At 51.2% G+C, this 26,089-nt stretch overlaps 4 protein-coding genes across 4 annotated transcripts; 2 read left to right on the top strand and 2 right to left on the bottom strand.

Annotated features, from left to right (window-relative positions):
• Nucleotides 1-2,640: 2,640 nt before the first annotated feature.
• On the top strand, nt 2,641-2,883 carry PHYSODRAFT_499844 (hypothetical protein; the record flags this gene model as incomplete). The annotated part of the gene is made up of 1 exon (XM_009528162.1): nt 2,641-2,883. The coding sequence occupies one exon, from the start codon at nt 2,641-2,643 to the stop codon at nt 2,881-2,883; it is 243 nt and encodes an 80-aa protein (XP_009526457.1).
• Nucleotides 2,884-12,235: 9,352 nt separating this feature from the next.
• PHYSODRAFT_501810 (hypothetical protein) lies at nt 12,236-12,685 on the bottom strand (the record flags this gene model as incomplete). Its single annotated transcript, XM_009528161.1, has 1 exon — nt 12,236-12,685. A coding segment is annotated over one exon (450 nt), but the record flags the coding sequence as incomplete, so codon positions are not given.
• A 955-nt stretch (nt 12,686-13,640) lies between these two features.
• PHYSODRAFT_331378 (hypothetical protein) lies at nt 13,641-13,949 on the top strand (the record flags this gene model as incomplete). The annotated part of the gene is made up of 1 exon (XM_009528160.1): nt 13,641-13,949. The coding sequence occupies one exon, from the start codon at nt 13,641-13,643 to the stop codon at nt 13,947-13,949; it is 309 nt and encodes a 102-aa protein (XP_009526455.1).
• An 8,801-nt stretch (nt 13,950-22,750) lies between these two features.
• Nucleotides 22,751-23,788, bottom strand: PHYSODRAFT_331376 (hypothetical protein; the record flags this gene model as incomplete). Its single annotated transcript, XM_009528159.1, has 2 exons — nt 22,751-23,467; nt 23,495-23,788. The coding sequence occupies 2 exons, from the start codon at nt 23,786-23,788 to the stop codon at nt 22,751-22,753; spliced, it is 1,011 nt and encodes a 336-aa protein (XP_009526454.1).
• Nucleotides 23,789-26,089: the final 2,301 nt, after the last annotated feature.

Genomic DNA, 26,089 nt, shown 5'->3' with positions numbered 1-26,089 from the left:
TTTGTAGCTGAAATGTGTATGTGTTAGCTTACAGTGACAAGGATCACTTGCTACGTATTCTATATTAGTATACGAGATTTTAGAATCCCGACAGATATCCGTGCAGGTATTTTGATATAACTAACTCTTTCCCCTTATTTTGCAAATAAAAACGCATTTTTTTTACGTTGGTTTATGCAGCTACAGCTTGCTACTTGCAAAACGTTCTCGTTAATTGCCACCCCATTCCCTTTTTTATGGCCTGTTATTCATCCTTTTGGGAGTGTGGCGCAGTTCGGCGTGGAGTGGACCCTCGACAACCATCTTGCGGGCCGTGGCCTCTTCAACGTTTATGCGAAACCCGGTTATCGTGTTGAGCCCTTCATCGCTACAACCGTTGTTGTGCAAAAATCAGCGCATAACAAGCCATGCCAGCGCTGTTGACCTGGTCCCAAACGTCTCTCCGGTAGCGGCCCAAAGTGATCTCGTCGGCCTGTTTTGCCAGAAATCTGGCTTGGTGCAGACCACGAATCCTAGTCCTTAACCGTTGTGCAGCTGTCCGAATGACGGGACTTTCTGCGGGGTAACTCTGGCGCAAACTCCATTCAATGCTTTCGCGGTCTGTAAGATACCAAACGCTTTTTACAAGACCACCAAGTTTGTATAGACGATCATCATAGAGCAAATACTTGATCCAGGGCTGAGGCTCAGTACCATTAGAGTTTCCGTTCCTGTTCGGTTCGCGTTGCATACAGTCGTAGTACCATGTTCGATAATGTCCGCATGGACGTCTGCGACGAACCTGGCCAGGCAGCTTTAGCATCTTGCAGCGTGAGTATCAGCGGCCACCTCCCGTTCCTATTACCGCAACATCTGAGAGGAAACAGGGCGGCCTTTTTTGTGCATCGTGAACAATGGTGTCTTCAGCATCAAATGAAAACACCGCGGTTTGGCCAATGCTGCGCATGTTCTTAAGATGTTCTTTGCCGTTCCTGCATATCGAGACAATGTGATCTTCCATTTAGAAATATGATTTGGTTTGCGCGTCCTCTCTTCGACATTGCAAGCTAGATAGCAGTGATCAATGTCTGCATTCACTTGGTGAGCGGCTGCTAGAAAGTCTAGTACGAGGTTCGTGTGGGTGTAGTCGGCATCAATACAAGTGCATCGCTTTTTTTTTACAGTTCCAGTGGTGCCCACTTCCCTTATCGTGCTTTTATTATGTGTTCTATGTACTAGCTACCGATGTACGCTATACCATAGCGAGCTATTTAAACCGAAACAGGATTAAGGGGATATAATTAGGGGGCTTGCTACGGTATTTTAGCTCGGAACATCCACCAATAAAAAATCCCTTAGGACAGGGGCAATGTGGTATGATGCACACACGAAAAAGCAGAGTCATTTATTTCGTCCTTTATTATTTCTTCGCTCATACTAATAATCACATGTATCATAGATGTAGCGCTATCAAGCAACACGTTTGAGTAAAAATATTATGTGTGATTATCGCGAATTACTGTCCCTACTCCACACTACTTCTTTCTTACTGTTCCAACTTGGCCTTGTCGATGTTCTATCTGGCATCAATTTCTTGCTGCCTGAGGGAGACAATCTGGTCGACGATGTTCAGCATCTCCATATGCACGTTCTGCGTAGCCCTGCGAGCTGCCAGGGTTTTCATCGATACTTGGCGCTGGTGCTTGTGCTTGGTAATTTCGCAAATGAGGCTTAAGAGCCGTAGCTATTTGAAAAGTTTCATATCTATTTGAGTGGTTTCGGATCATTAGTGGTTACATATACTTAGTGGGAAATATCTTTAGCTGTTATATCGCTCGAACGCCAACGGAAAGATTTCAAATACTCACTAGTGCAACATTCCGAGTCTACTTTTGTACCACATGGAGCATTGACCACTATACATAGCGCGTTTAGCAGTGTATATAAGGACATCTTGAAAGGGTGTAGACCGTACAGGAGGGTGCGAGAGCGGCCTTAGTGAACCGTACTGAAGCCTGGATTCTAAAAGTCTCGGTGTAAATCTTAGTTTGGGCCAGTCCAAGTATAGGCTTACAGAGGTGGTCTATGTAATAGGGTAATATCCTTAACACACACCAATATTTTTCTATCACTTCCTGGTGGAGCCATTCCATGAAATTCGTACTGATTGAACTACTATAACAAATAGGTCATTACCGCGGTGACATAACGAGTTAGCGATCACTGCGTTTGTCTCGCTGTCAGTGTACTGCCCACTCCCAACACTATGAGATGGAACCGAATTTTTAAACCAGTACTGAGAGACAAGATCTAACGGTGTTGTATTGGCTCAACCCAGTTGATGTAATCCCAACGTTATCCTATTGGACAGGCGATTTTAATTTTAACTGTGGTTACAATGGGATTGCGCTGATAAGTACACCTAAGGCGAGCTGCTATTGCGGTGGTAATGTGCATGGAATGATCGATGTGGTGTCACAAAGGTCTGGTGCAGGGGGGGGCTTTAAACTTTTCCTCCATCACGTGTTTATGGAGGGCGAGTGGCTGCAGCGTGTGCTTGGTTGGGCGGATTCTCGTCTGATGGAGTTACGTCGGTCGCAGATTTTCGTCGATGGAACTTTTTGTTGCGTCCCAAGCTCGTTCTACCAGCGTGTCATGTTGATGGTAGGTGACGCAGCAAGTGGCTTGGTCGTGCCTTGTGGTTACACTCTTACGACTGGCAGAACCCATCAATTCTACCAAACGTTGATGAGGTTCATGAAGGACTGCACGGGTAATCGAGTTCAACGTGGAAGTGTAGTCTACGACTTCGAGGTTGCTCTAATCAATCCAGCGACTGACCAATTCCCGCATATCAGGGGCATCGGATGTTTTTTTTACTTCAAGCAAGCGACCAGACGATGAATGATGAAGTTTTGTAGCCGACCACAGCAGTACCAACCAGGATGGGTGTTGCGGGGAGATTCTTGAGCACGTGGAAGAAAGGAGACTTGAGGAAGAGGTAGAAATAGAAGTTGTGATTGATAGAGCTTAGTGTCGGCTCCGGTGTCGGCTCCGGGGCCTCTCCTCGGAGCCATTCATGTTAACCCTGCTAGAAATGTTAAGCAGGTGTGAAAGGTTTGTGTACAACACACATACTGATAAACAAGATGTAGATTCTATATGATGGGATGTCCCGGCTTGGGATTGTTCCCTTCACAGCCACTCTCAGTCCCAAGACGGGATGAGGCATGCGAGTCCGCTAAGTGTCGGCACGTATGGCTCAAGACAGACGCAAGAAACCGCAGGAGCTGTACAGGTACAGATACCCCAGTCCGTTATCAAAGTTGTAGACGCGGTTTTCCGGGGCACACCCCAAATAGGGTGGAATGCTTCAACTCGGCTCGATTATGCACACTTCCATTTGGGCATAGGTACAGGTCTTTGTATGACTATGCACATCTTAATATGGACTGGAGGTGACAGCTGATAGGACGCCTTTTGCTGAGGCTTGTCCTTTTGTAGTCCTTGACAACTTCCTACTTCTCAATGTATTATCATGGAGTTTGGTCATTTCTCACGCTGCTCCATGCATTAAATTTTGCGGTTGTTGCTACAGGGCAAATTTTAAGCGCTAGTATATGACTCCACAGTCTCAGTCGTTTTACAATTGCCTGTATGCGACTATGGTTAGCGAGTACATTATCTCACTCTTACACTGCCGCGCATAAGTATCTCAGTAGGCACTATGCATACATTTGTAGCTGCCACATCAATGTCTAGATAGAACTGCATTTGTCGATGGCTTTACCCAGTTAGCCTGTCATTGTCAAACTTTCTAAGTCCTGCAACTTTCAACGGTAAGCTACATGCATATTATGCATTTTCACGCATGTGCGCTCTTCGAAAATCATGATACATACTGCACGCTCCCTGTTGGCCCTGGCCGGCGCCGCAGCAGAGCTAGGTTGCAGCAGCAATGCTGTATACCGAAAATGTCAACACAGTGTGTGGGGTCGTTGTTGTACTGAATTGATTTGCAATATTTGACGTAATATTGTATTTTAATTTGAAGCTAACTTTTTGATACGTTATGGTTTAGATGCCTCGTTCTCTTCGCACCTCTGTCCTCTGCCAAAACCAAGAGGCCCTGCCCGAGCGGGTATCCTTTTGTGGGCTTTTCTCGGTTAACAATGCTCTTCAGCGCCGGGACTTTTTGACGGCCAAGTCGATGAGGCCTATCCTACTGAAGCTCAAGATGGAGCGCCCCAACGAGGACCACGGACATCTACGCGACGGCGCCTACACCACGCACGCTATGCAGTTGGCGCTGAAAAGTGCAGGAAACAGCTCCTGTACCTAAACAGGAAGCTCAACTGCGGTCAAGATGACCGCGCACGGCGCATCGCCCGGTCCCGGAAGCCAGCCCTGCTGATCATCGGCCGTCGTCCAGGCCAGCAAGAGGGTACCTGGCATTGTATCGCGCGTGCCAACGTAGGAAAGAAACATTTATTCATAGAGTCTGATAACTACATGTACTTTGCTAACGATGAGCGTAAGCTCAGCTCGTACTTCGAGCACATTGATGGAGTGTACTCTATTGAGGACATTCCTCGTGCGAAGACAAAGAAAATGAAGAAGTCGAGGTCTCTTAAGTTAACAATGAATTTTCGTTAGTGTTGTTTTGGTCGTTTTATTGTCTCTTTTGTCTTGTACTGTGTATTTGTCATGTAAGATGACTTGTAGGGACTTATTGAGTACAAATATGCTTGTATAAAAATCATTTTATAAGTTTTGACAGTGATGTTGAAAATTGTTGACTTTTGGGTTAGTTTTATTTGATTTATAGGGTTTGATTATGAAGATACTGTTGACTGCTATTTAGTATGCGAGTAACTCAAGGCGTAATGTATTGCATTACTCGTGTGTTTGTGTGTTAAATGTTTAATATTCTTAGTATTGGAAGTTTTGGCTTGGTTATTTGTCAAGAGCGTGGTATTTATTGTATTTTACCTCTTCGTCTTCAGGTTACATAGTGACTCTCTTAGTTTAAGAAATGTGGGCTTTGATAGAGACTTTGTGAAGATATCTGCTACATTTCTTTGGTGTTGCAGTATTTCACTTCAAATTTTTTTCTGTCTACTTTCTCTTGCCCAAAACAATAGCGAATGTGAATATGCTTGTTTCTACCATGTAGTTCTGGGTTGTATGAGAGTTTAATTCAGCTTTGGTTGTCCTCATATATTGTGATAGCATAGCATGTGGCCTTTTGTGGTTCAGTTCCAACAACAGTAAGTTCCGGGATATGAGTTCCTGCATGCAGTGGCACAGGCCTATGTATTCATGCAGTGGCACAGGGCTATGTATTCTGCCTCCGTAGTGGAGAGCACGACTGTGTGATGCTTTCTAGATTGCCAGGAGATCGGGCTGCCACACATGTATGTGATGTAGCCTCCAACAGATCGTCTAGTGTCTAGGCAGTTAACATAGTCTGCGTCGGAATACGCCGTAAGATAGTGTTGCAGGTTGTACGGCTTCACGTTTTGGATTCCTCCGAGGGTAATACCCAGTTTGCGAGTACCGTTGAGGTATCTAAGGCCTCTCTTAACAGCATTCCAGGGGGCCTTACCAGGGTTGGCTAGGAATTGGCTGACTTCTCTCAGAAAGTATGCCAGGTCAGGTCGAGTTCCCATCATCAAGTACATGAAGCTACCGACTGCCTCTCTGTACGGGATCGCTTTCATCTCGTTCTTTTCAGAGTCTGTTTTGGGGCACATATCCAGGCAAAGCTTGATGCTCTTGTCCGTGGGAGTTGCTACTGGATGTGCATCGAGGTGGTTGAAGCGGTCCAGTACTTTGGTGCGTACTTCTCTTGGTGGAGGAAGATGGATCTGTTTTTGCGATCACGAACAACCCAAAAGGTACTGGGCTTCACCAAGATCATACATTTTAAAGCGCTTCTTGAGCGCGTCTTTAACGTGGTTGATGATGCAAGTCGTCGGTGCAATAATGAGGAGGTCATCGACATAGACCAAGACATAGCATGTCTGACCGTCAATTTCTCCGATGAAGACACACTGATCTTTAATCAGCTTACGGAACTTCATGGTTTTGAGAAATGCACACAGCGTGAGGTACCAGATGCGGGGTGGTTGCTTTAGGCCGTCAAGGCTCTTGAGCAGTTTGCACACGAGATGTTCTTTGCCTCGGACGGTGAAACCTTCAGGTTGTTCCATGTAAATTTCTTCATCTAGATATCCATTAAGAAACGCTGTCTTGACATCCATTTGGTGGATTTCTAGGTCAAGTAGTGCGGCGGTCGTCAAGAGAAGGCGTAAGACTTCCATGCGGATGACGGGTGAGAAGATCCCATCGTAGTCAATGCCATGCCTTTGGGGGAAGCCTTTAATGACAAGGCGTGCTTTATAGCGATCGATGGTGCCATTGCCTTTGTATTTGACGACAAACAACCATCGACAGAGGAGTGCTTTCCTTCCTTTTGGGAGAGCTGTAAGAATCCAACTGTTATTGTCTTTTAAGGACTTGTATTCCGATTGGGCAGCCGCCTTCCAGTGGCGGGCTTCAGGCAGGTTCATTGCAGCAGAATAGGGCTTTGGTTCTGAAATATGCCTGATGGCCAACAATGCGTAGATATGCGAGAGGTGCGCTTTGCGTTCTTCCTGGTCCTCTTTATCGTTAAGTAGTGTCTTTGTTGCATCAATTGCTGCATCAAGATCAGCGATTTTCGATTTCTTGAAATAGGTCGTGGTTGTTTCCGCCGTGAGTGCGTCAGCAGTTCGTTTTAGCATGGCAGAAAGTGGTGGTAGCGCATGTGGTGTTGGTAGAATGGGTGCCCGTTCAGTTGTCGGGTTGAGCACATTCGGGGCGGTGGTTGGATTGAGAAACTCCAGTTGAGGGGATTCATGTTCCCGGAAAGTGACATCTCTGCTGTATATAATGCGGTTCTCTTGGGTGTCAAGGAGTCTGTATCCTTTTTTGTTGGATGGGAGGCCCAGGTACATGCACTTGCGAGCTCTGGCCTCAAGTTTGTTTCGGTAAAGTTCCGGAAGTGGGCGTAAGCCGTGCAGCCGAACACCTTAATGTAGTGAGCGGATGGTTGTTTCTTAAACCACTTTTCATGAGGTGTGATATTGTGCGTCACAGAGCTAGGTGCGATATTGAGTAGGTTGGCAACGTGTTTGATGCATTCCCCCCACAGTACCTGCGGCCGGTTGCCATCAATGAGGAACGCTATTCTGCGCTCAAGTAGAGTGCGCATGCGCCTCTCTGCCACTCCATTTTGTTGTGGAGTGTAAGCGTTAGTGAACTGAGCATGGGTATTATATTTCTTAAAGATGATACGACCCAGTTTCTCGTATTCTCGGGCATTGTCACTTTGCAACTATTTGACTTCGTCGTCATGCAGGTTCTCGTGGTAGTGGATTTCACCCACTTCGGCACGGAAAATGTTCTGGGCTTTCTTCCTAAAGTCCTCGTAGGACTCGTACAGATCTGACTTTTATTTAATGATGTAAATGAACATGTAACGAGTGTAGTCGTCAATGAAGATCAGGAAATGTTGACATCCTGAGAGTGTTGGGACTGGCAGGGGTCCTGCCATGTCAGTGTGCAATTTTTCAAGAGGAAATTTCGCCCTTTCAACGGTACGTTTATTGAATGGGTTACGGTGGGACTTAGCGTAAGTGCAGGACGAGCAGAAGTAGTCTTGCTTTGGTTCGACGTTCGACTGTCCCATGTCCGTGACGGTGTTCGCCTTAGCCAGATCCTGCATAATGCGGAAGTTAGGATGGCCCATTCGTTTGTGCCATAACAGAACATTGTCAAACTTACCTGAGGCGGCCACATGGGCTCCTTCCTCAGAGTTCGTTGGTTTGGCTTGGAACTGGTAGAGGGACTTGCCGTCTCCAGTCTTGGCTTCAAACTTGATGCGGTGGGCGAAGAACAGTGCGCACTTCTTGGCGTTGGGGAAGTTGATCTTGAAGTCATTTCCAACCGCTTGGCGGACGGAGAGCAGGTTAAACGTCAGCTCCGGTGCATACAGCACGTCATTGAGAACAATGATCCGCTCCTTTCCCTTGGTGTCGTTGATCTTCAGCTCCACATCACCAGCTCCCTTGATTGGAATTTGGTGGTTTCCACCGACCGTGATGGCCTTTCCCGCCATTGGCTTGAGTGTTTTGAACCACTTCGAGCTCGAGGTGACATGACGGGTACAGCCAGAGTCGACAGTCCACATGGGATCATGGTCAGACTCATGAGCAGTGAGGCTCACCGCTTCGGTTTCTTGGCTGAGGTCCAGTGTCGTGATGGCGATGATGCCGTAGTCGCTGTTGTCCTCATCGTCACGGTTGCGGCGTCCATGGTACTTGTTGCGTCCTTGGGACCTGCCATTGCCGTTGCGGTTTCTATTGCGTGGCTCGCGGTTGTTATTGCGAGACTGGTTTCCGCTGTTGCCATTGTAGTTGCCCTTGTAGGGGTGTTGGCGCTGCGACGTTTTTGCTGTCGCTGGTGTTGCTGTTGTTGCGACCGCAGTTCCTGGGGTGGCTTCAGCTTAAAATTGGCTGGTAGTACCGTGCCGGCCTTGACATGTCCGTGGTGGAGGTGGCGTTGCAGCACAAAGCACTCCACTGTGTCGTAGTTGTCTCGATGGCAGTAGCTGCACTTGAGCGATGCCGCCAGCGCTGTATCCTCCTTGGGTGGAGCCGCCACGAGCACTTGCTCAAGTGCTGAGGCTGGCATGGCTGTTTCAGCACGGGTCTCCTGGGATTCTGGGGTCCCCTGCTTGAGAACGTAGCGATTGCGCAAGTTCGTTCTGGACCTTGGTCTCGATGTTGCGCTTGAGGTCGGCGTACGGAATGTACTTCTTGCTGCCCTTCCAGACTGCTAGGTTGGGCTTCCAGTCCGTCGGCAGAGAATGATACAGGTAGAGCGATTTCTGCTCGTCGCTGAGCACGCTGTTGGTTGAATTAGCGGCTGCCGTCATTGCTTCCTCCAGGCCGTAGACGAATGAAGTGAGGTTGCTTCCTTCCTTGTAGTTCAGTGCCATCAGGTACGAGTGGATGAAGTACGGGTCGCCGTGGATGGCTGCATCCTCGTACTTGCTACAGAGAGTCTGATAGATCTCATACGCTGTAGGCTTGACCATGAGGACGTGTTGGCCGTCGATGGTCTTGATCAGGAACACATCGGCTTTCGCTTCCATGTGGCGTAGCTTCTTGGCGCTCAGCTGTCGGCTCTTGGCCTTCAGCTTCTCAGCTTGGTCCAACTCCTGCTTCTTCTGGCCAGTGAATTACAGGAGCACGGGAGGTTTTTCCTTCTCCATGTCCACATCGCCGTCGTCTCCGGCGGAATCATCCGAGCTCCCATCAGAGGACACACTTGACGAGGAGTCTTGCGGCGAGTCGGGCTTGGCCACACCGTGGAAGTCCGGATGACAGGCCTGGTTGAGTTATTCGCCTTCGCCGAGGTCGACGTCCGAGTCCCCAGCGTAGTCTGCTTGAGTGACGAAGCCGAGGAGGTTCTTGCCGTCGAGAGCTGCGGTGACACGGGTCTTCCAGATGACGAAATTCTTGCCGTTCAGGCGAGGGAAGTCGCGGTCGTTGGCGGGCGAGGCTTGCGTTGGGCTCATAACCTGTTGCGGGGAGATTCTTGAGCACATGGAAGAAAGGAAACATGAGGAAGAGGTAGAAAAAGAAGTTGTGATTGATAGAGCTTAGTGTCGGCTCCGGTGTCGGCTCCGGTGTCGGCTCCGGTGTCGGCTCCGGGGCCTCTCCTCGGAGCCATTCATGTTAACCCTGCTAGAAATGTTAAGCAGGTGTGAAAGGTTTGTGTACAACACACATACTGATAAACAAGATGAAGATTCTATATGATGGGATGTCCCGGCTTGGGATTGTTCCCTTCACAAAGGGTGCGTGCTGGACATGCTAACCGTGGTCGTACCTGTCCGCCCCCCCCCACGGAACCAACTATGTCTCGGAGTTGATTATGTCTCGCTGTCACACCGAAGGACTTGCGTAGTCCGCGGGTTGGGTGTACGTTCGCACATAGATCAACATGTTTCCAGTCGATGTATGGAATGTTTACTTCAACTCGCGGCGGTCGGGCAACTTTAACTCACGGTGACCCGGCAATTTCAACTCGTTGTGACAGGGATGTTCATGGAGGGCGAGCATCGGTGTGGTCGCAAGAAGCATACGTGAAGTTAGACGACCGCCAGGGTAGCTAGAGTCGTGCGACATACAAGCCGGGTTATCCGTAACATGGCTGGCAGTTAACCGTTGACAGCAGGTTAAACGAGAACTCAGTGTAGATGTTCATACAAAATTCACACTAATATATAATAAAATTAATCTCCATTTGTATAATTAATTACAGAGTTAACAAACCTGTTTTCTTTTTGGTCCCATTTGGAGGCTAATTTTATTTCGATCCTGGTTTGGTCCTGCGGACCAAAACGGCCATACCTACATTAGACCTGTTTAAATAGATTCCGCCATGAATGGTTTAACGGACTGGGCGTTCAACAAAAACTTAAACTTCCACTGTAATGGGTTCACCAAGTGCGAAATCGCTATTTTCAGTTCAAATAGTGATTGGCTTGTTCAAGCTGTGAGGTTTTGTCTAAAAAGAACAAGAAATACGTGTTAAAGCACTCTATTTGAACTGACCAAACAAGTGCACCGTTCGGTATGCTGCTACATGGTCTGCATAGGGTTCATCTCCGCCGCATCAACCAGACCCGAATTCGTTGACGCATGCATGGAAAATAAGGTAAGTAAAATCATCCTGTTGCTCTACACCACTCGTGGTGGTCGTTTCTGCGACGAAGGCTAGCGAAGAGACGCGCGGATAGCGAGCAACTTCTCATTCGAAGATATCATGAGCCAGGAAAATACGAGGGGATAGAAGCGAGATGTCGAACGAGCTACAAAATGAATAAGACCGGCATCACGAGCGGCTAAAGCACGCACGGAAACAGATGGTGCGTCAAATGCTAGCATTGTCACGACAACAATCATGCACCATACCCAGATCATAGCGCTGATGAACACTCACCACGTCGTACAAATGAAGCTGCTGAGGGGTGTGAAGGGACGCTTAGATAATACCATGTCTCTTAACGGGGATGTAATAGACCGCCTTGAAGGAACTGAAAATGGTCTAAGGCCCAGCGGTATTTGGCGAATATTGCCGGCACTACGGAGTTGTTCCGGAGATGTTGCGCCAGATCTCTTTAAACGTGGTCAAGGAATCTATGGTATGTGTTTCAGGCCAAGAAAATGTGAGTGAATAAAAACGGCTAGTAGTTGTTCGGTCTTGCGAGATGCGGGGCCCCAGGTCTATTAGTGTGTTCTCCTGTCCAGTGACGTGTCGTGATGAAAAACGCAGGTTGAACTCCACTTCCCACAGCGCTAGTAATCTGAGAACCGTTTGTGTCCGAGGATTTCGACTTGGAAACTTGGGTTGTCACGAGGTAGCAGATATGTTAACGATGATGAAGCCGATGTGCGTTGGCGATAAAGTTATTGGCCGCTTCTACTCGGGTAACCACAAGCAAACGGCGAAAGTAAGAGACGCGAGCTCACAAACATTGATATCAAGGCGTTGGAAATCAGCTGGCGTACCCCAGGTAAAAACTCGTACGTGAGCAGCTTGTGTCTTGATACGTCGGCCGCGCACAGACTGTGATTTGAAGCATCCACGAACATATCGAGACCGGCCGGTGGAAAGTCGCCGAAGGTTTGTAACGGAACGCCATTGAGGTTTCCCGAGTCGAGTATACTAACCCATCATGCTAGATCGCCCGCCATCGAACACGAGATGTGGACTCGGTGTAGGCGGCACGACCCGAATTCAGCACTACGCAGTCGTTGCAGGAATATCCTGGCGGGGCGGATGCAAGTGGCGACGTGACGCAGGGAGCGATACTCCGTTTGCGTCAGGGATCGTGATTACAGAGCTTGTATCACTCGAGTCCGAGCCTTTAAGACCTTTTACTCGGGCATCGAGACTGTCGGTGCACAAGACCCAACACCTTCAATCGTTGGTGCCAGCCCGTAATTTTTTCTTCGTTGATAGACATCGGGCCCGAGATTGCTATCATTGTGTGACGAAGCGAGCGCTCGGCTTCTTCGCACACATCGGGATATGCGTTTACGGTGTTGACGATCATGACAACCCAATGGTAGGTTTACAATGGTTGTCTGGTGTAGGTTCACAGTGTTGAACCATGTACATCCGAAATCGCTCCGCCCTAGAAATCGTATTCTGCCGGGGACAAGGTCCATCCAAACAGAGCAAATAGGTCGAGAACGAGAGCTTTAGCTTCTGGTATGCGACAGACACTACCCGCGTGGATACCCACCTTGCGGGCAGCCTCGGCAACGTCGCCGTCCATGAGGGTTGTCAGCTGAAGTGGGTTAGATTCTTCGGCTATGGAAAGCACCTGTCGGACGACCGAGGTGCAAGGTTGGCATGTCAGAGCTGGCTTGTCGTCCGTTTCGGTTGCGTCGTTCACCGAATATGCTTTTGGACAGGACAGATCGTGTATTGTTCTTCCAGATATGTTAGGGTCCTTGTCACCTTTGGCAACAAACCCAAACGGTCTAACAATGATTTCAGTCCCAATTTCGAGAATGTTAGAGTCCACGACAAAACGCCTGCAGGCATCTTGTTCACGTCGAATGTTTGTGATGTGCACATTTTAATACCGGGAAGCAGATGAATGATTCTCCACGCAACAATATCGCTGTGATAGATTGACATCGGGGGACACGTGGACGCTGATGCCTTCAGAGGCAATCTGCGTGATTGGTCCCGATGTATGTACGTAGCGCAATACTGGTCCACATGCTAAAGGTTAATAGCCTTGTTGGTGCAATAGTCGTCGCTAGTCTGGAAGCGCCAAAGTTCCACAAATTGCCCCAGGGGCATGCGTGTGCGCCGAATAAATTCGGAATAAAATCGGAAACAGTACATTGCATCTCAACGTCGAAACATGTGGGGATTCTCGTGGATTTGTCAACACCAGATGATGACGACCGACCGTGATCCTCCAAGCCCGATCCTTCGATTGACTCTAAATTAGGTCGGCCGATAGCTGGGTAATACACTGGACGCGCTTGCTAGTGATTCGCCGCACTGGAATACAGCATACCGGAGTGCCATTCACGCTATTTCGGCTGACTCTCCCCAATGGATCGCATACCTGGTGCCTGAGACCAACCGCTACCGTGATGAACGAGACCAGCTGCGCACGGCGGTCAAGCCTGTAGGGCCTAGATGGGTCGTACTTGATGCGTAGCTATTAGTGTTATACAAAAATGGGCAAGGATTTACCGAAGCTCATATTCGTAGAAAATCCCTCAATACAGGTAGCATTGATTATTCCCGCTGACGCACCGGTCGTAATGGATGGGCTAGAGCTGTTGTAGTTAATGTAGATGAACCCTTGGCATACCGACATGGGGTAATTCTTAAAGTATCGTGGTTTACCATTTCATGACCTCTGACCAGTTCATGGACTAAAGCGACTATTATCCAATCCAATCTTCTTATTTGGACTAATATTGCTCTGATTGGCTCAATACTTTTTTAACCAGATCTTGGCCCTCACTTTTCCTTACGCTGATCCCGTCAGATATCGAGTCGAGCGTAAGATGAAGACGGCCTTCACAGACAAGCAGCTAGAAGAAGCTATCGACCGCGTCCACGCAGGAGAGAAGCTCGCAGCCGTGGCCGACTCGTCACCAGTGTCGTTGTCAACACTAAAGCGCAAAGTCGCCGCGCGCATCGAAGGTCGATCTATTGAGCGCCAACGGCCCGGACCTGCCCCCCTGCTGCCTCCCGAGTGTGAAGCCGATCTAGTGACATGGATCGCTGCAATGCAGCGTCGTCTGGTTCGACATGCAATGGTGCAGGAGCTGCACTCCAAGCGCGTGACAACAATGGCGCCGAAGTGCCTGTAGTCGAGCCGCTGTTCATCATCGAGAGCGCGGTTTGAGTTTGGGATGAGATTTTGTATGGGATCGCGTCGGTCCAACATCTGGTCAGTGCGTCATAAAAAAATAAATTTCCGCTTTGTTTGATTCGCTGTTGCTTGCTCATATTTGCTCATAAATTGGTGCGAGGACCCTCAAAATTAAGCGTACCGACTGCTTGTATGAATGCTAGCGTTGTAGCATCGCTGCTCTAATATTGGTGTCGTCATCGACGATTTCGCATGAGGTGCTGCTGGCGGGTCATGAATTGGTAAACCACGTTAATCGCATACATCAGCACGACGGATTGTAGTGATGTAGTGAGCTACATAAAACGGAGCACCGGGCTCTACCAGCGCTCCCCACACCCATTTGGGGCAAGCAAAATAGCAGACGTACGCTAGTAGAAGTTTGTTAGGGCGGTGGAGAGGAGGGCGCACCTTCCGCATGTCTGGCAGCTCAGACAAGGGCCATTTTTCCATGTACAGCGCCGTGTAGGTCAAGAACGGCTTGAAGGAGGGCCCAAGGCCCTGGCGACATCAATAATTTGTTAGCATCCCCAGTCCGACATCAATGTTCCCCCAAGCTATCGCTGTGCACCTTGTAGACAAAGTGGTGGCGCCCACCTGCTGGCGCACAGGCGGGTGAGCAGTGCGGAGAGCCTCCATCACCGAGAACGGGAGATGACATCTGCGGCTCAACGATACCTCTCTGTGTGCGCACCTATCGCATACTGCGTTGTCTGCCTCGGCGTCTTGCTGCGTTCTTCTTGTTGTTTCGATCTCGTAGTATCGGGAAATACTGCGCCGGAGGGGTATCGGAAGGTTCGGTACCAACGGCCTAACGAACCTTGGCTGAAGATCAGCACTGTGACGACCTAACTCTCGCGTGCGGAAACAACCAGCACGCTGCAGTTAAACCACCCCTAGCTCGGTCAATTTCTCTGTTGCAGCGGCTGCATAGTGGCACAAAGCGGTGTCAATGATATCCAGTCCTTATCGGGCCAAGTGGAGGAGGGTCGTTTAATGTGGGCTTTGCCTGCATTCCCCACTCGTCTAAATCGTTATTGTGTAATGTTCGATTGGATGCTTACATCTAGTAAATTTTGATGTAGCAATTGAATGACCGTTCTGCATCTGAAGTGTTAGCACGAGCAGCAGCGCGTGCAGTTTCCGTTTCATGGTCTACATGTAGTAGCCTTCTCGAGTCTGCTCCGCATGCACACAGTATTTGCAGACGCTTTGTAGGCGGCGTGGCCACCAAGAGCTGCATCTTTATACAGTATCATTCCTAATCAACGTTGCACTCTTGCATAGTTTACTTGTACGAAGGTCGGCTGCGGATATTGGAAATAGTAGTGATTTCGAGGCACGCTTACCTCTCCTACATCTAACAACTAGTCTCAAACACTACGGCGACGGGAAAATCGAGCCACTATGGAGATGCCGCAATGGCATCGTAAAGTGCCAATGTAAAGGGCCCATTTATACGTAGGTAGAAGTTACATAGGTACATACACAAAATTAGGTGCAGTCACACGGCTAGCGTGTGACCTGCTGTCATGTTCTGATTGGTTGAAAGTGGGGAGCCAGACCCATTTCATCCAATCAGGTGCAGACTTAGATTTGAGTGGTTCACAAGGGGTAGGGGGACTCCGTCCCCGACCCATACATAAACAGAGTTGATTTTACCCTAAAGACAAGACTTGAGCTTATTATTGCAAGCTTCCTCTTATCTACAGTATACGCTAGTGACGGTATCTCTTACCCCGTTACACATCAGCGTACAGTCAATATCACTGTGTTATCCAGGGTTGCATACTAGCTAAGTTCGCAACATGAACTATGTAAACTGGAAAAAAATATTTACTGGCTCAGTAGATTCGATTGACACATCAGTGGGGGACAACTCAGTACATACCTACTGGATTATCCTGGTAGTGCTACTCTATAGTACAAGAAACCCAATAGGGATTAATTCGGGGCTTCAAATATGTGGTCCACAGAAAAGTAGATATCGAGCCAATACAAATTTCAAGTGTAAGGGTCTTATAAATCTAATATTTTTTTTATCAAAAACACAAATCGGCTGATTTACACGAGTTTTATTACAAAGTATCGCAGGATCCGATCGCTCATGTTAGAGACTATGGGTTTGAATTGTTAATCGAACGTTTACGTAGGTGTATTGCCTTACAAAGGTCTATTCGTTGAGGCGAGGCGGGTGAACGCCTTTATCGTCCAGGGTGTATAGCGCACTATGCTGGACCGAATGAATTCGGGTTCGGAGTACCAGAGATTGTCCACGCGATAAGCAGCCCACGGGACACTAAATGACCCGGGCCTGGAACCGCTTGGACGCACCGAATCGCACTAATGCGGTCCGGTGTTTGGCGTGTGTCCTTGTGTCAACCCCTATAGGTATCGTTTACCTTTGGCGGACCGGATTTTACCGAGTTGAGTTGTTGCGATACAGAATAAAGTCTGCTGGGTGTGTTCCTGGGATGAACCACACCGAATCAACAGAAGGTCAGACCGAATGAAAGGGACCACAGTCAGATCCGTAATTCAGAATAACCAACACACAGAAATACAATGCCGAGCTGAACGTCACAAAATATACAGCCACCACTTGTAACAGGGTTACACGCACAAGTGGCTACAGGCACTTGTAACTCTAACAGACACGACGTCTGTTAGAGGTTTGAAAGACTTTCTCGACCTTGGTGTAGACACACCAAAGGCTACATACATTTAGGATCACCACGACGGGTGGTCCATAGAGACTTAGGATTCCTATTGGCTGAAAGCAGCATCTTTTAGCCAATGAGCGACATGCATAGCATTGGAATTCTGCCAACCAGCCGTTGGCAGATTCCTAGTTTAGAATATTACATTTAGAGGAAGTCAGAAACATAAAACAAAAATAGCAGTTCTCATTTTAACCCAAAAACATTATTTGGTTCGTTTATTTAGATTAATCTATACTCGGAGGCCCGAGTATAATTAACTCTAATTTAAACTACGCTACGCTTCCTCGTACACGTGCGCACACGTGTAAGCTAAAGTAGTTAGCCAAAGTAGGCCCATTACACCTGGTATCACATTGTAGTCCGTCCAACGACCGACTACCTGAGTTCGTACGTCACCGCACGAACGCGGAACTGAGAACCTTCCCATGGATACAGAGGTGCCCATGGAAAGCTCCACTACGCCTGCAACTTACGTTGCACGCGCTGACTGTCCCCACCTGTCGGATCCAGAGTGGGAGGCCCTCCAACGACTGTCAACAGTCATTGGTGAGGCGGCTGTAGCTATGATGCTGCGTACGCTAACGCCGACAGAGCAACACGGTGTTGCTCTGGGTTTCATCCTGAAGGAGCAACGCGATGTTGCTCCTACTACCGCGGTGTCGTCCGGGACGACACCACGCGCGCAATCGCTAAAGCTCAATGTGAGTAACTATGTCGGAAGAGAGGGTGAACCTCTCCTCCGTTGGCTTGTCGAACTCGACACTGCCATTGCGGCTCGACATATCATCGACCCGTTGTCGAAGGTTGCGTTCGCCATGTCATGTCTTGGCGGACGTGCTAGAAGTTGGGCATATGGACGCCGACTCTCGGATCCTACGTGCTTTAGCACGTACGAGGGTTTCAAGGAGGAGCTCAGACAAGCGTTTGAGTCACCGCAAAACGAGTTCCGGTCGAGGGCGGAGTTCCTCGACCTGCAGCAGGGCAAGCATGACGTTCATGCTTACGCTCAGAGAGCACGGTACTTGGTCTCGAACATCGCGACCAATCCGATCGATGAGGCGACCAAGGTCGTCACGTTCATAAATGGACTGAGAGATGGGCCTGTGAAGACCTATCTCTTCCGTGAGTACCCGAGTACTTTCGCAGCTGCAATTACCCTTGCAATGCAGGAGGAGTTTAGCCTGCGGCAGGCTAAGCTGCATGCACATGTGCCGAGGCCACAGCCACGCCCGGTAGTGAGGACGGGAGGCCCAGAACCCATTGACGTCTCGAGTGCTGCAACTGCTGGACTCCAGCAGTCGCAGGGAAACAATGTGCGATGCTACCGTTGCGGTAGAGTCGGTCACTTTGCTCGGGAGTGCACGGCCCCCGTGCACCAGCAGGGTGGCTATCGCGGCGGTGCCGGGCACCGTCGCAACCAAACAAAAAACGCTGGACGCCAGTAGGCGCGGGGGCGCCCTACTGGTAATGCAGTTCCGCGTGTCGACCTTGGACACGCGACACTGAGGACTGCAGCCCCCAGTGAGATTCATTCTCGCTGCAAGAACCAAGATGACAAGCCTGACCTTGTCATCCTGAACGTGAACTCGATGAGAGCAAGCAGCTCTCTCCGTGCTTTGGTAGATTCTGGCGCGTCGAAGAACTTTGTTCGACTGCGAAGTCTATCAAGGCTTGACTTCGAGGACTTAAAGATACCTCGAAGTATGTTGGAAGTACGACTGGCAACGGGTGCCGTCGTGAAGACCGAGAAGCGCATGGTACGCGTGCGTTTCACGTATGAAGATCAAGAGTTTGTCGAGACCTTTATCGTCCTGGATCTGGACGATAAGTTTGACATTGTATTGGGCATGCCGTGGCTTGCCCGGCATGATCCGGTCATCGATTAGGAGAAGCGCACTCTCGTGCGCTTCGGTCGCGACAGCGGAACAGTGAGCGATGGCCCTGTTGCCGCTACGCACGCACCGACAGGTGCGCGCGACTCCCCACTCGAGACAGCGCCTAATGCCACTGTCCCGGAGCGCCCTGGGCGCGCGCGTGTACGCGCGCAAGAGCTGCTAGCGTCGGCGTTGCCGCCGACAGCTAATGAAGGAAATGTGTTGACCTCGGAGGTCGACACCCGCTTTTCAGCGAATCAGGAAGAGTCTCCGGCCTCAAGGGGCACGGATGACGCAGGCGAGTCACACGCCTCAGCCGTGGAGGCTGACGCGAATCTGATTGGATCAGGTCTGGCCAATAATAAGAGCCAAGGCGACGTAACGCCGTCGACTCCGGCAGTCGATAGCTTGGACGAATTTGATTCGTCGGCTCGGGGAGCCGACGCACCCTCCGTAATGGAGGGCTCCGCCAATAACAGGCATCGAGATGAAGATGGCGTCGATGTGAAGATGGCGTGTCGGCTCCGGGAGCCGACGCTGCAGGCGGTCCGGACGGTTGCAAACGTCCCGCACCGGAAAAACTTGCATGCTGTCGTGCACCCGGGCTGCACGATGAAGCGCCGGGCGACCAAGCCGGGCTTGAAGTCGCTCGCCCGCGGGATGAACCCGCCGGCGGTACTGAAGAAGAACACCCGTCCACGGCTGGGCCTGGACGAGGTCAAGAGTCATGCGGAGCCGGACAAGAAGACGGCGCATGCGAAGATCGCTGCGCAAGTCTCGGCCCGGGGCCGAGACGCAACCAGAAATGTCTGCCGGGCAGACGGAGGCTGAGAAGCCGGACGTCGAGACGTTGAACGTCTTGACGCGTACCAGTGCCGGGTTCCGGTACAGGGAGATGACTCTCGCTAACCCTCCGACGCATGCGTCGGAGTTGACTTCGCTTCCAGTCATGAGCTGGAAGCGCTTCGCACGTGGCTTGCACGATTGACGCATCGAGCAGATATGCATTCTCTCGGACGCCGAGAGAACGAAGAGCGAGAATGAAGAACTGAGGCAGTTCTTCATGGAGAGCACCACTGAGAGCGAGGACACTCTCAGTGCGAAGACGAAGAAGGAGCGCTTTGAAAAGCAGAGCTGGGACTCGTTGAAGACGAGTCCCTACTACGAGATCTTACGGGAGTACGCGGACGTACTTCCGGAAGAGATTCCTGCGGAGCTTCCGCAGGACAAGGGAATCCAGCACGAGATTGATCTCGTGCCGGGCACGAAGTACTGTGTCACGCGGCAGTGGCCACTGCCGCGAGTGCAGGTCAAAGCGATCGACGACTTCTTCGAAAGTCGTCGCAAAGCTGGACAAGTGCGGGAATCGAAATCCCCGCACAGTGCTCCGACGTTCTGCGTCAAGAAGCCACAGGGCGGCTGGCGCATCGTTCATGCGTATAACAAGCTGAACGATGCGACGATACCGGCGCAGACACCGCTACCGCGAAAAGATGTCATCATCGATTCGATGGCCAGGAGCACTGTCTACAGTGCTCATGATCTGCGCGATGGATTCTATCAGATCCTCATGCGTGAGAGCGACATCCCTATCACGGCTGTGAGCACGCCGAGCGGCATGCTCTCGGAGTGGCTAGTGATGCCGCAGGGTCTGAAGAACGCTCCTGCGACCTTCAACAAGTACGTAACGCACTTGTTGCGCTCGGTGCGCGACTTCGCACCGAGCTACTTCGGCGATGTGTTCGTCCACAGCCGGGCTGCGGACGGGATGAGCAATGTTGAGATACACAAGGTGCATCTCCGGAAGCTGCTTGCGCTCATGCGCAAGCACAAGCGCTATGCGAACCTGAAGAAGTGCATCTTCGGGGCGAGCGAGATACCCGTGCTCGGGTGTCTCGTCAGGAAGAACGGTGTCCGCCCTGACCCTGAGAAGGTCAGAGTGATCAATGAGTGGCCGACGCCGTCGAACGTCAAGGAACTGCGGCAGTTCCTTGGTTTGGCCACATACTTGTGCAAGTACGTGAAGGACTACGCGGGCATGATACACCCACTGTCACAGCTCCTGAAGAAAGACGCCGAGTGGGTTTGTACTGCTGAGTGTCAGTAGGCCTTCGATGCAGTCAAGCGGGGCTTGACTGAGGCGCCGATCTTGGCGGCAGCCGACCAAGATCGCCCATTCCACGTTGTGTGTGACGCATCCGACTTTGCAATCGGATGTGTGTTGATGCAGCACGATCACGAGGGCCGTGATCGTGTATTACCAATCGCGTCAGCTGAAGCCAGCTGAGCGCAACTACCCGGTACATGGCAAGGAACTCCTTCCCATGAAGTACGCACTCGCGAAGTTCCGAGTGTATCTACTCGGAAGCAAACCGTTCGTGGTTTACACAGACCACGCGTCGCTGCGGACGGCTGTGAAGTTGCCGCACATCTCGCAACGGATGGTGAGATGGCTCTCATTCTTCGCAGAGTATAACTTCCGGGTTGAGTACAAACCCGGAAGACTCAATGTGGTGGCCTACGCGCTCTCGCGTCGCCTGACTACGCCACGACCGATGTCGACGTCAATGCCATTGACGCCATGCGATCGAGCACCCCGACGTCGTCACTGTTGGACGACGTGAAGGTCGCGTTCGCGCACGACGCGGACGCGAAGCTCTTGCTGGCCTACGGCTCAGCGCGTTCTGACAAAGCTCGTCAGAAGCTGCCGAAGCATCTTCGGGCTCGTGCACACCGTTATCGGGTGCACGGCGGGTTATTACTCTACAGTGCAGTCGACAACAACGCGGACCGCGTTGTCGTGCCCAATGACCATGACCAGCGACTCAGAATCATGTACGAGTATCACGATGCACCGACTGCGGGACATCCGGGCCGTGAGAAGACATACCTTCTTCTCACGCGAGACTTCTACTGAGCCCACCAGTATAAATGGGTGCGCAAGTACGTCCGTGCTTGCGAGGTTTGTCAACGTGTGAAGCCTGCGCCTTTCGCGCAGGCTCCCTTGCAGTCATTACCAACTCCACGGGAGTGTTGGCAGTCCATGTCTTTGGACTTCGTGTTCGGTCTTCCCCCGGACAGCCAGGGGAACACGGGCGTTGTGGTCTTTGTTGACCGCTTCAGCAAGATGGTACATCTTGCTGCGGTACCCGCTGAAGTGACTACGAAACAGACCACACGTCTGTTCGTTGACATGGTGTTCAAACACCATGGCATGCCGATCGACATTGTGTCGGATCGAGACCCGCGCTTCACTGCACACCTTTGGCAAGAAGTGTTTACACTTCTTGGGAGTCAATTTTCGATGTCGACTGCGGATCATCCGCCGACGGACGGGCAAACCGAGCGCGTGAACCGCGTGCTCGTAGACGTGCTTAAGAACTACGCTCACTCGTTCCAACACTGGAGCGAGTGCCTGCCGATGGTGGAGTTCGCCATCAACAACTCGGTGCATGCCTCGATCGGGCATACACCGTTCTACGTGAATGCCATCAGGCACCCACGCCTCCCGAGTCTACTCGGGATGGTGGCTCCTTCCTTAAGTGGGGGAGGATCTACGACTGCAACACAGCAGCCGCAGAATGCCGCTGACACTTGCACAGTGTCAGCCGCGACTACGCGAAAGAAGAACAAGAAGCACGCGTCTGTGCAGGACACAGACGCCGACAAGAGCAAGAAGAAGAAGAAGAAGAACGGGTCTGTGCAGGGAACAGACACCGCGAAGACGAACGCAGAGGCCGGGCCTACTGCTAGAAACGAGCTGAACGAGTTCAGCTCGGACGCAATCAACTTCGTGCAGCGCAGACAAGCCGTCATTCGGTTTGTCCAAGACGCTATCGCAGCTTCTGTCGACCGACAGAAGCTGAACGCAGACAATGTTGGTAGGGGCAACACTAATGAATTCAAGAAGGGTTCATTGGTTTTGTTAGCTACTCAAAACCTGCCTAAACATGCAGTTTCCGACTTCGGGGCGAGCAAGCTCGCTCCGCGCTTCATCGAGCCGTTCACGGTGTTGGCACGGCATGGCAACGCCTACACGCTAGATATTCCATCTAGCATGCGCCTCCAACCGACCTTTTACGTCGGGCGGCTGAAGCCATACCGGCAGCACGAGCCACCTAGCTCGGCTGGCCCGAAGCAGAAGCCCCAGCGGGAGCGAACCTCTACTCCAGCGCGTGAACGCGCTGGGCCAAGCGTGCGACGCGACCTCCCAAGTCGACAGAGATGTCCGACGCGGTCTGCGAGGCCTGAGCGACTTGAGCCCTCAGGATCGCCACCTTCTGCTTCAGAGCGGCGAACTCCCGGCTCTGATGCTGTTCCGCAGCAGCGATCCGCTCCTCGAGCGTCGGACCAAGGTCAACCCCAGGTTGACCATACCCGGGGCGTGTTCCCACCACCGCCGCCTCCGATCCACGACGCCCGCGGCTCAACACGCTGGATTGTTGAGCGTATTGTGAACCATAGTATCCCGAAAACGAACCGGCAGCCGGTTCGTTATCGTATTCGTTTGAGAGGGTTTCCGCCCCACCAAGATACATGGGAGTCACGGGACGTCCGGCTGCAGGACGTTCCAGAAATGGTGAGGGCGTACGAAGCTCACCACGCACTAGCGGCGCGAATGTAGCGCGAGCGCTGTAATTACCTGCAGCGCCCGAAGTTTCGCGATCATCGCGTTTCTCGCGTGCCAAGGACTTGGCACGGAGATCCCTGAGACTCGCCGGTACACGAATCGTCGTGTACCCGTTTAGGTCGCGGTCGCTCAAGCGCGCCGCACCCGGAAGACACAACGTGCACTGTTGGCCTTCGGGCACAGCGCATGGAATACCAACGTCCACAGAGGATATGTGGAGCTGCTCCAGCCGCCCGCGCGTCGAGAATGTCTCGAAGCGCTCACGGGCATACTAAACCCGCTCGCGGTAAGCAGCCGGTTTCTTGTTGAAGTTCTCAACAAAAGCATTCCAACTTTGACAAAGTGCCTGCCACTCAGGCACTTTGCTGCGAGAAGAGGTCTTCTTGCTGGAGAAGTTCCGAAGCTCGTGGAAGAGCCCGATGTAGTAGTCGCGCCTTTGATTCGTTAACGGATCACAGTGCTGCTCCTCCGCAACAGCATCGTCGTGGATACCGCTGCATACGTACAGCGGGATTTCGTTTGGAGGCACAGTGTTGCCCACACGGTCTGCGATCTCTGACGCAGACGGCATCCACGGATCGCGCGCTGCCTGAGTAGCGCGCGGAGAGCTTGAAGGCGCCACCTAATGCGGGGAGCTCAAAGCCCCAGCAGCAGAGAGCGGAGTGTCGCTCTCGCCGCGCGAACGCTTCGAGCTCGAAGCGTCCGAGTCGTCTCCTTCACGAGGGCGTTTCGACCCGGCATGCGGGTCGAGACTATCGCTGTCGATAGACTCCTTGCGCTTGCTAGAAGAGGCCTCGCCCTCTTCCATCTCCACGTCGTCGTCCTCGAAGTCAACGGCGTCGTTGACTACAGAAGAACCTTCGAGGACAATCTCTGGTTGAGTTGTCCCCGCCGCAGCCTTGGTAGCAAGAGCGTCACGCTTTGCTTTAAGACGCTCGCGGTACTCGGGGATAGAGAGAGTCTCTATCCCGGCGGAGGACTTCCCCTCTGCTGCAGCGTCGGTCTTCTTCTGAGGCGAGCTCATTGCGGAATGAGCTCGAGTTTTCTTTCTCCCAACGTGAAGAATTGACGAATGGTCAATTTCCTTATTGACGTGCCGTGACTCGGCGCATCTAACCTTGAGGGGGGATGGTGTAACAGGGTTACACGCACAAGTGGCTACAGTCACTTGTAACTCTAACAGACACGACGTCTGTTAGAGGTTTGAAAGACTTTCTCGACCTTGGTGTAGACACACCAAAGGCTACATACATTTAGGATCACCACGACGGGTGGTCCATAGAGACTTAGGATTCCTATTGGCTGAAAGCAGCATCTTTTAGCCAATGAGCGACATGCATAGCATTGGAATTCTGCCAACCAGCCGTTGGCAGATTCCTAGTTTAGAATATTACATTTAGAGGAAGTCAGAAACATAAAACAAAAATAGCAGTTCTCATTTTAACCCAAAAACATTATTTGGTTCGTTTATTTAGATTAATTTATACTCGGAGACCCGAGTATAATTAACTCTAATTTAAACTAAGCTACGCTTCCTCACATACACGCGCACACGTGTAAGCTAAAGTAGTGGGCCAAAGTAGGCCCATTACACCACTTATTCTTTGAGACCCTTGGGTGGGGGGGTCTATACACCAGTCAACTTCGGAGCCGTCACCCAAGGCACTGGCCAGCCCTGGATGCACACTCACTTACGCGCACCACCCTCACAGAATGAGGGAACAATACAAAATATAATTCAGTCCTATCACACAGTAGTCAATCAATTCGGTCTGGGGGGGTGACTACCTCAACCACCAAAGATACACAGTAGGGAATATGAAATGAATGCCCGGTTAGAGCACGCAAATAGAAAATAAAGCTCTCACAGGTCACTCCGGGGCGCGAAACCCCAGTCACTGCCGACTTTGCCTTGGTACCTTTGAGTCCCAACTACACCAGTGCTCGCTACACCAGTGAGGCCTTGGAAGCGTCCCTAAACTGGCTTAGACCTCGCGCAGGCAGTCTCCTGGAGCGCTCTTGAAGACGTCAAAGTCGGGGTGCTACTTCTGCCCCGAGCACAGATTCGTCCGCGTGTTCTTCGGCAAATTGGTTTCTGTTTACATCTTACGTTTGGCTAGCTATCTTCTATCACTTCGCTGACTTTAATGTAGGTTTCACTATGCTTCGCTTGTCTTGAGTATGCGTGTGCTTCTTGGCAGTTCTTCAGCATGTTTGTCTTGGTTTCGGTATGTGAAGACTTGTTGACGGCGAGACTTCTTCGGGTACACTCATCAGATGATGACAGAGGTACCTGGGTACACTGTCTCTTCGTCTTGGAACTGGACCTCTCCCTTGGATGTGCGGCTCATTCGGTGCCGCCCGTTGATCGTGGGGGATCTTGGTCACATCAGATCTGGTTCGACGCCGCTGTGCGAACCCACGCGGCGCACACTGGACTTGTTCTTGGTGGGTCGACATCCAGTGTGGGCACGGGGGCCGGACCGAATGAAACGATCCGGTCCGTCCCCATCCGGTGTGGCACTTCTCCATTCGGTACGCCATCACCGGGTACACCACGATCCGGTCCCGACAACACAAGGCTTCATCCAACATGGTCTTGTGTGCGTGTGATCATGTCTGGTGGGGCGATTCAGTGGGGTGGTCCGACAACTTGACTGAGCCAATGCAGGCAGTGGCCAGGATACGTTCGCTGGCCACACTTTCGCGCCTTGGGCCTATCCTGCAGTTAGGGAAGTCGGCGGACGGACAGGATGCGTGACTCCGCACCGAATATGAGCGCTCATCCGGTGAGCGCATCTCCAATCCTGTGAGCCCATGCTTGCTGCAAGTGCCGGGTTCCACCAAATCTCCACACACATCCACAATCCAC

This window comes from Phytophthora sojae (genome assembly GCF_000149755.1).
Source record: "Phytophthora sojae unplaced genomic scaffold PHYSOscaffold_4, whole genome shotgun sequence".
Classification (NCBI taxonomy): domain Eukaryota; phylum Oomycota; class Peronosporomycetes; order Peronosporales; family Peronosporaceae; genus Phytophthora; species Phytophthora sojae.
The sequence above is the reverse complement of the archived record's forward strand: the minus strand, read 5'-3'. Positions and strand labels throughout refer to the sequence as shown.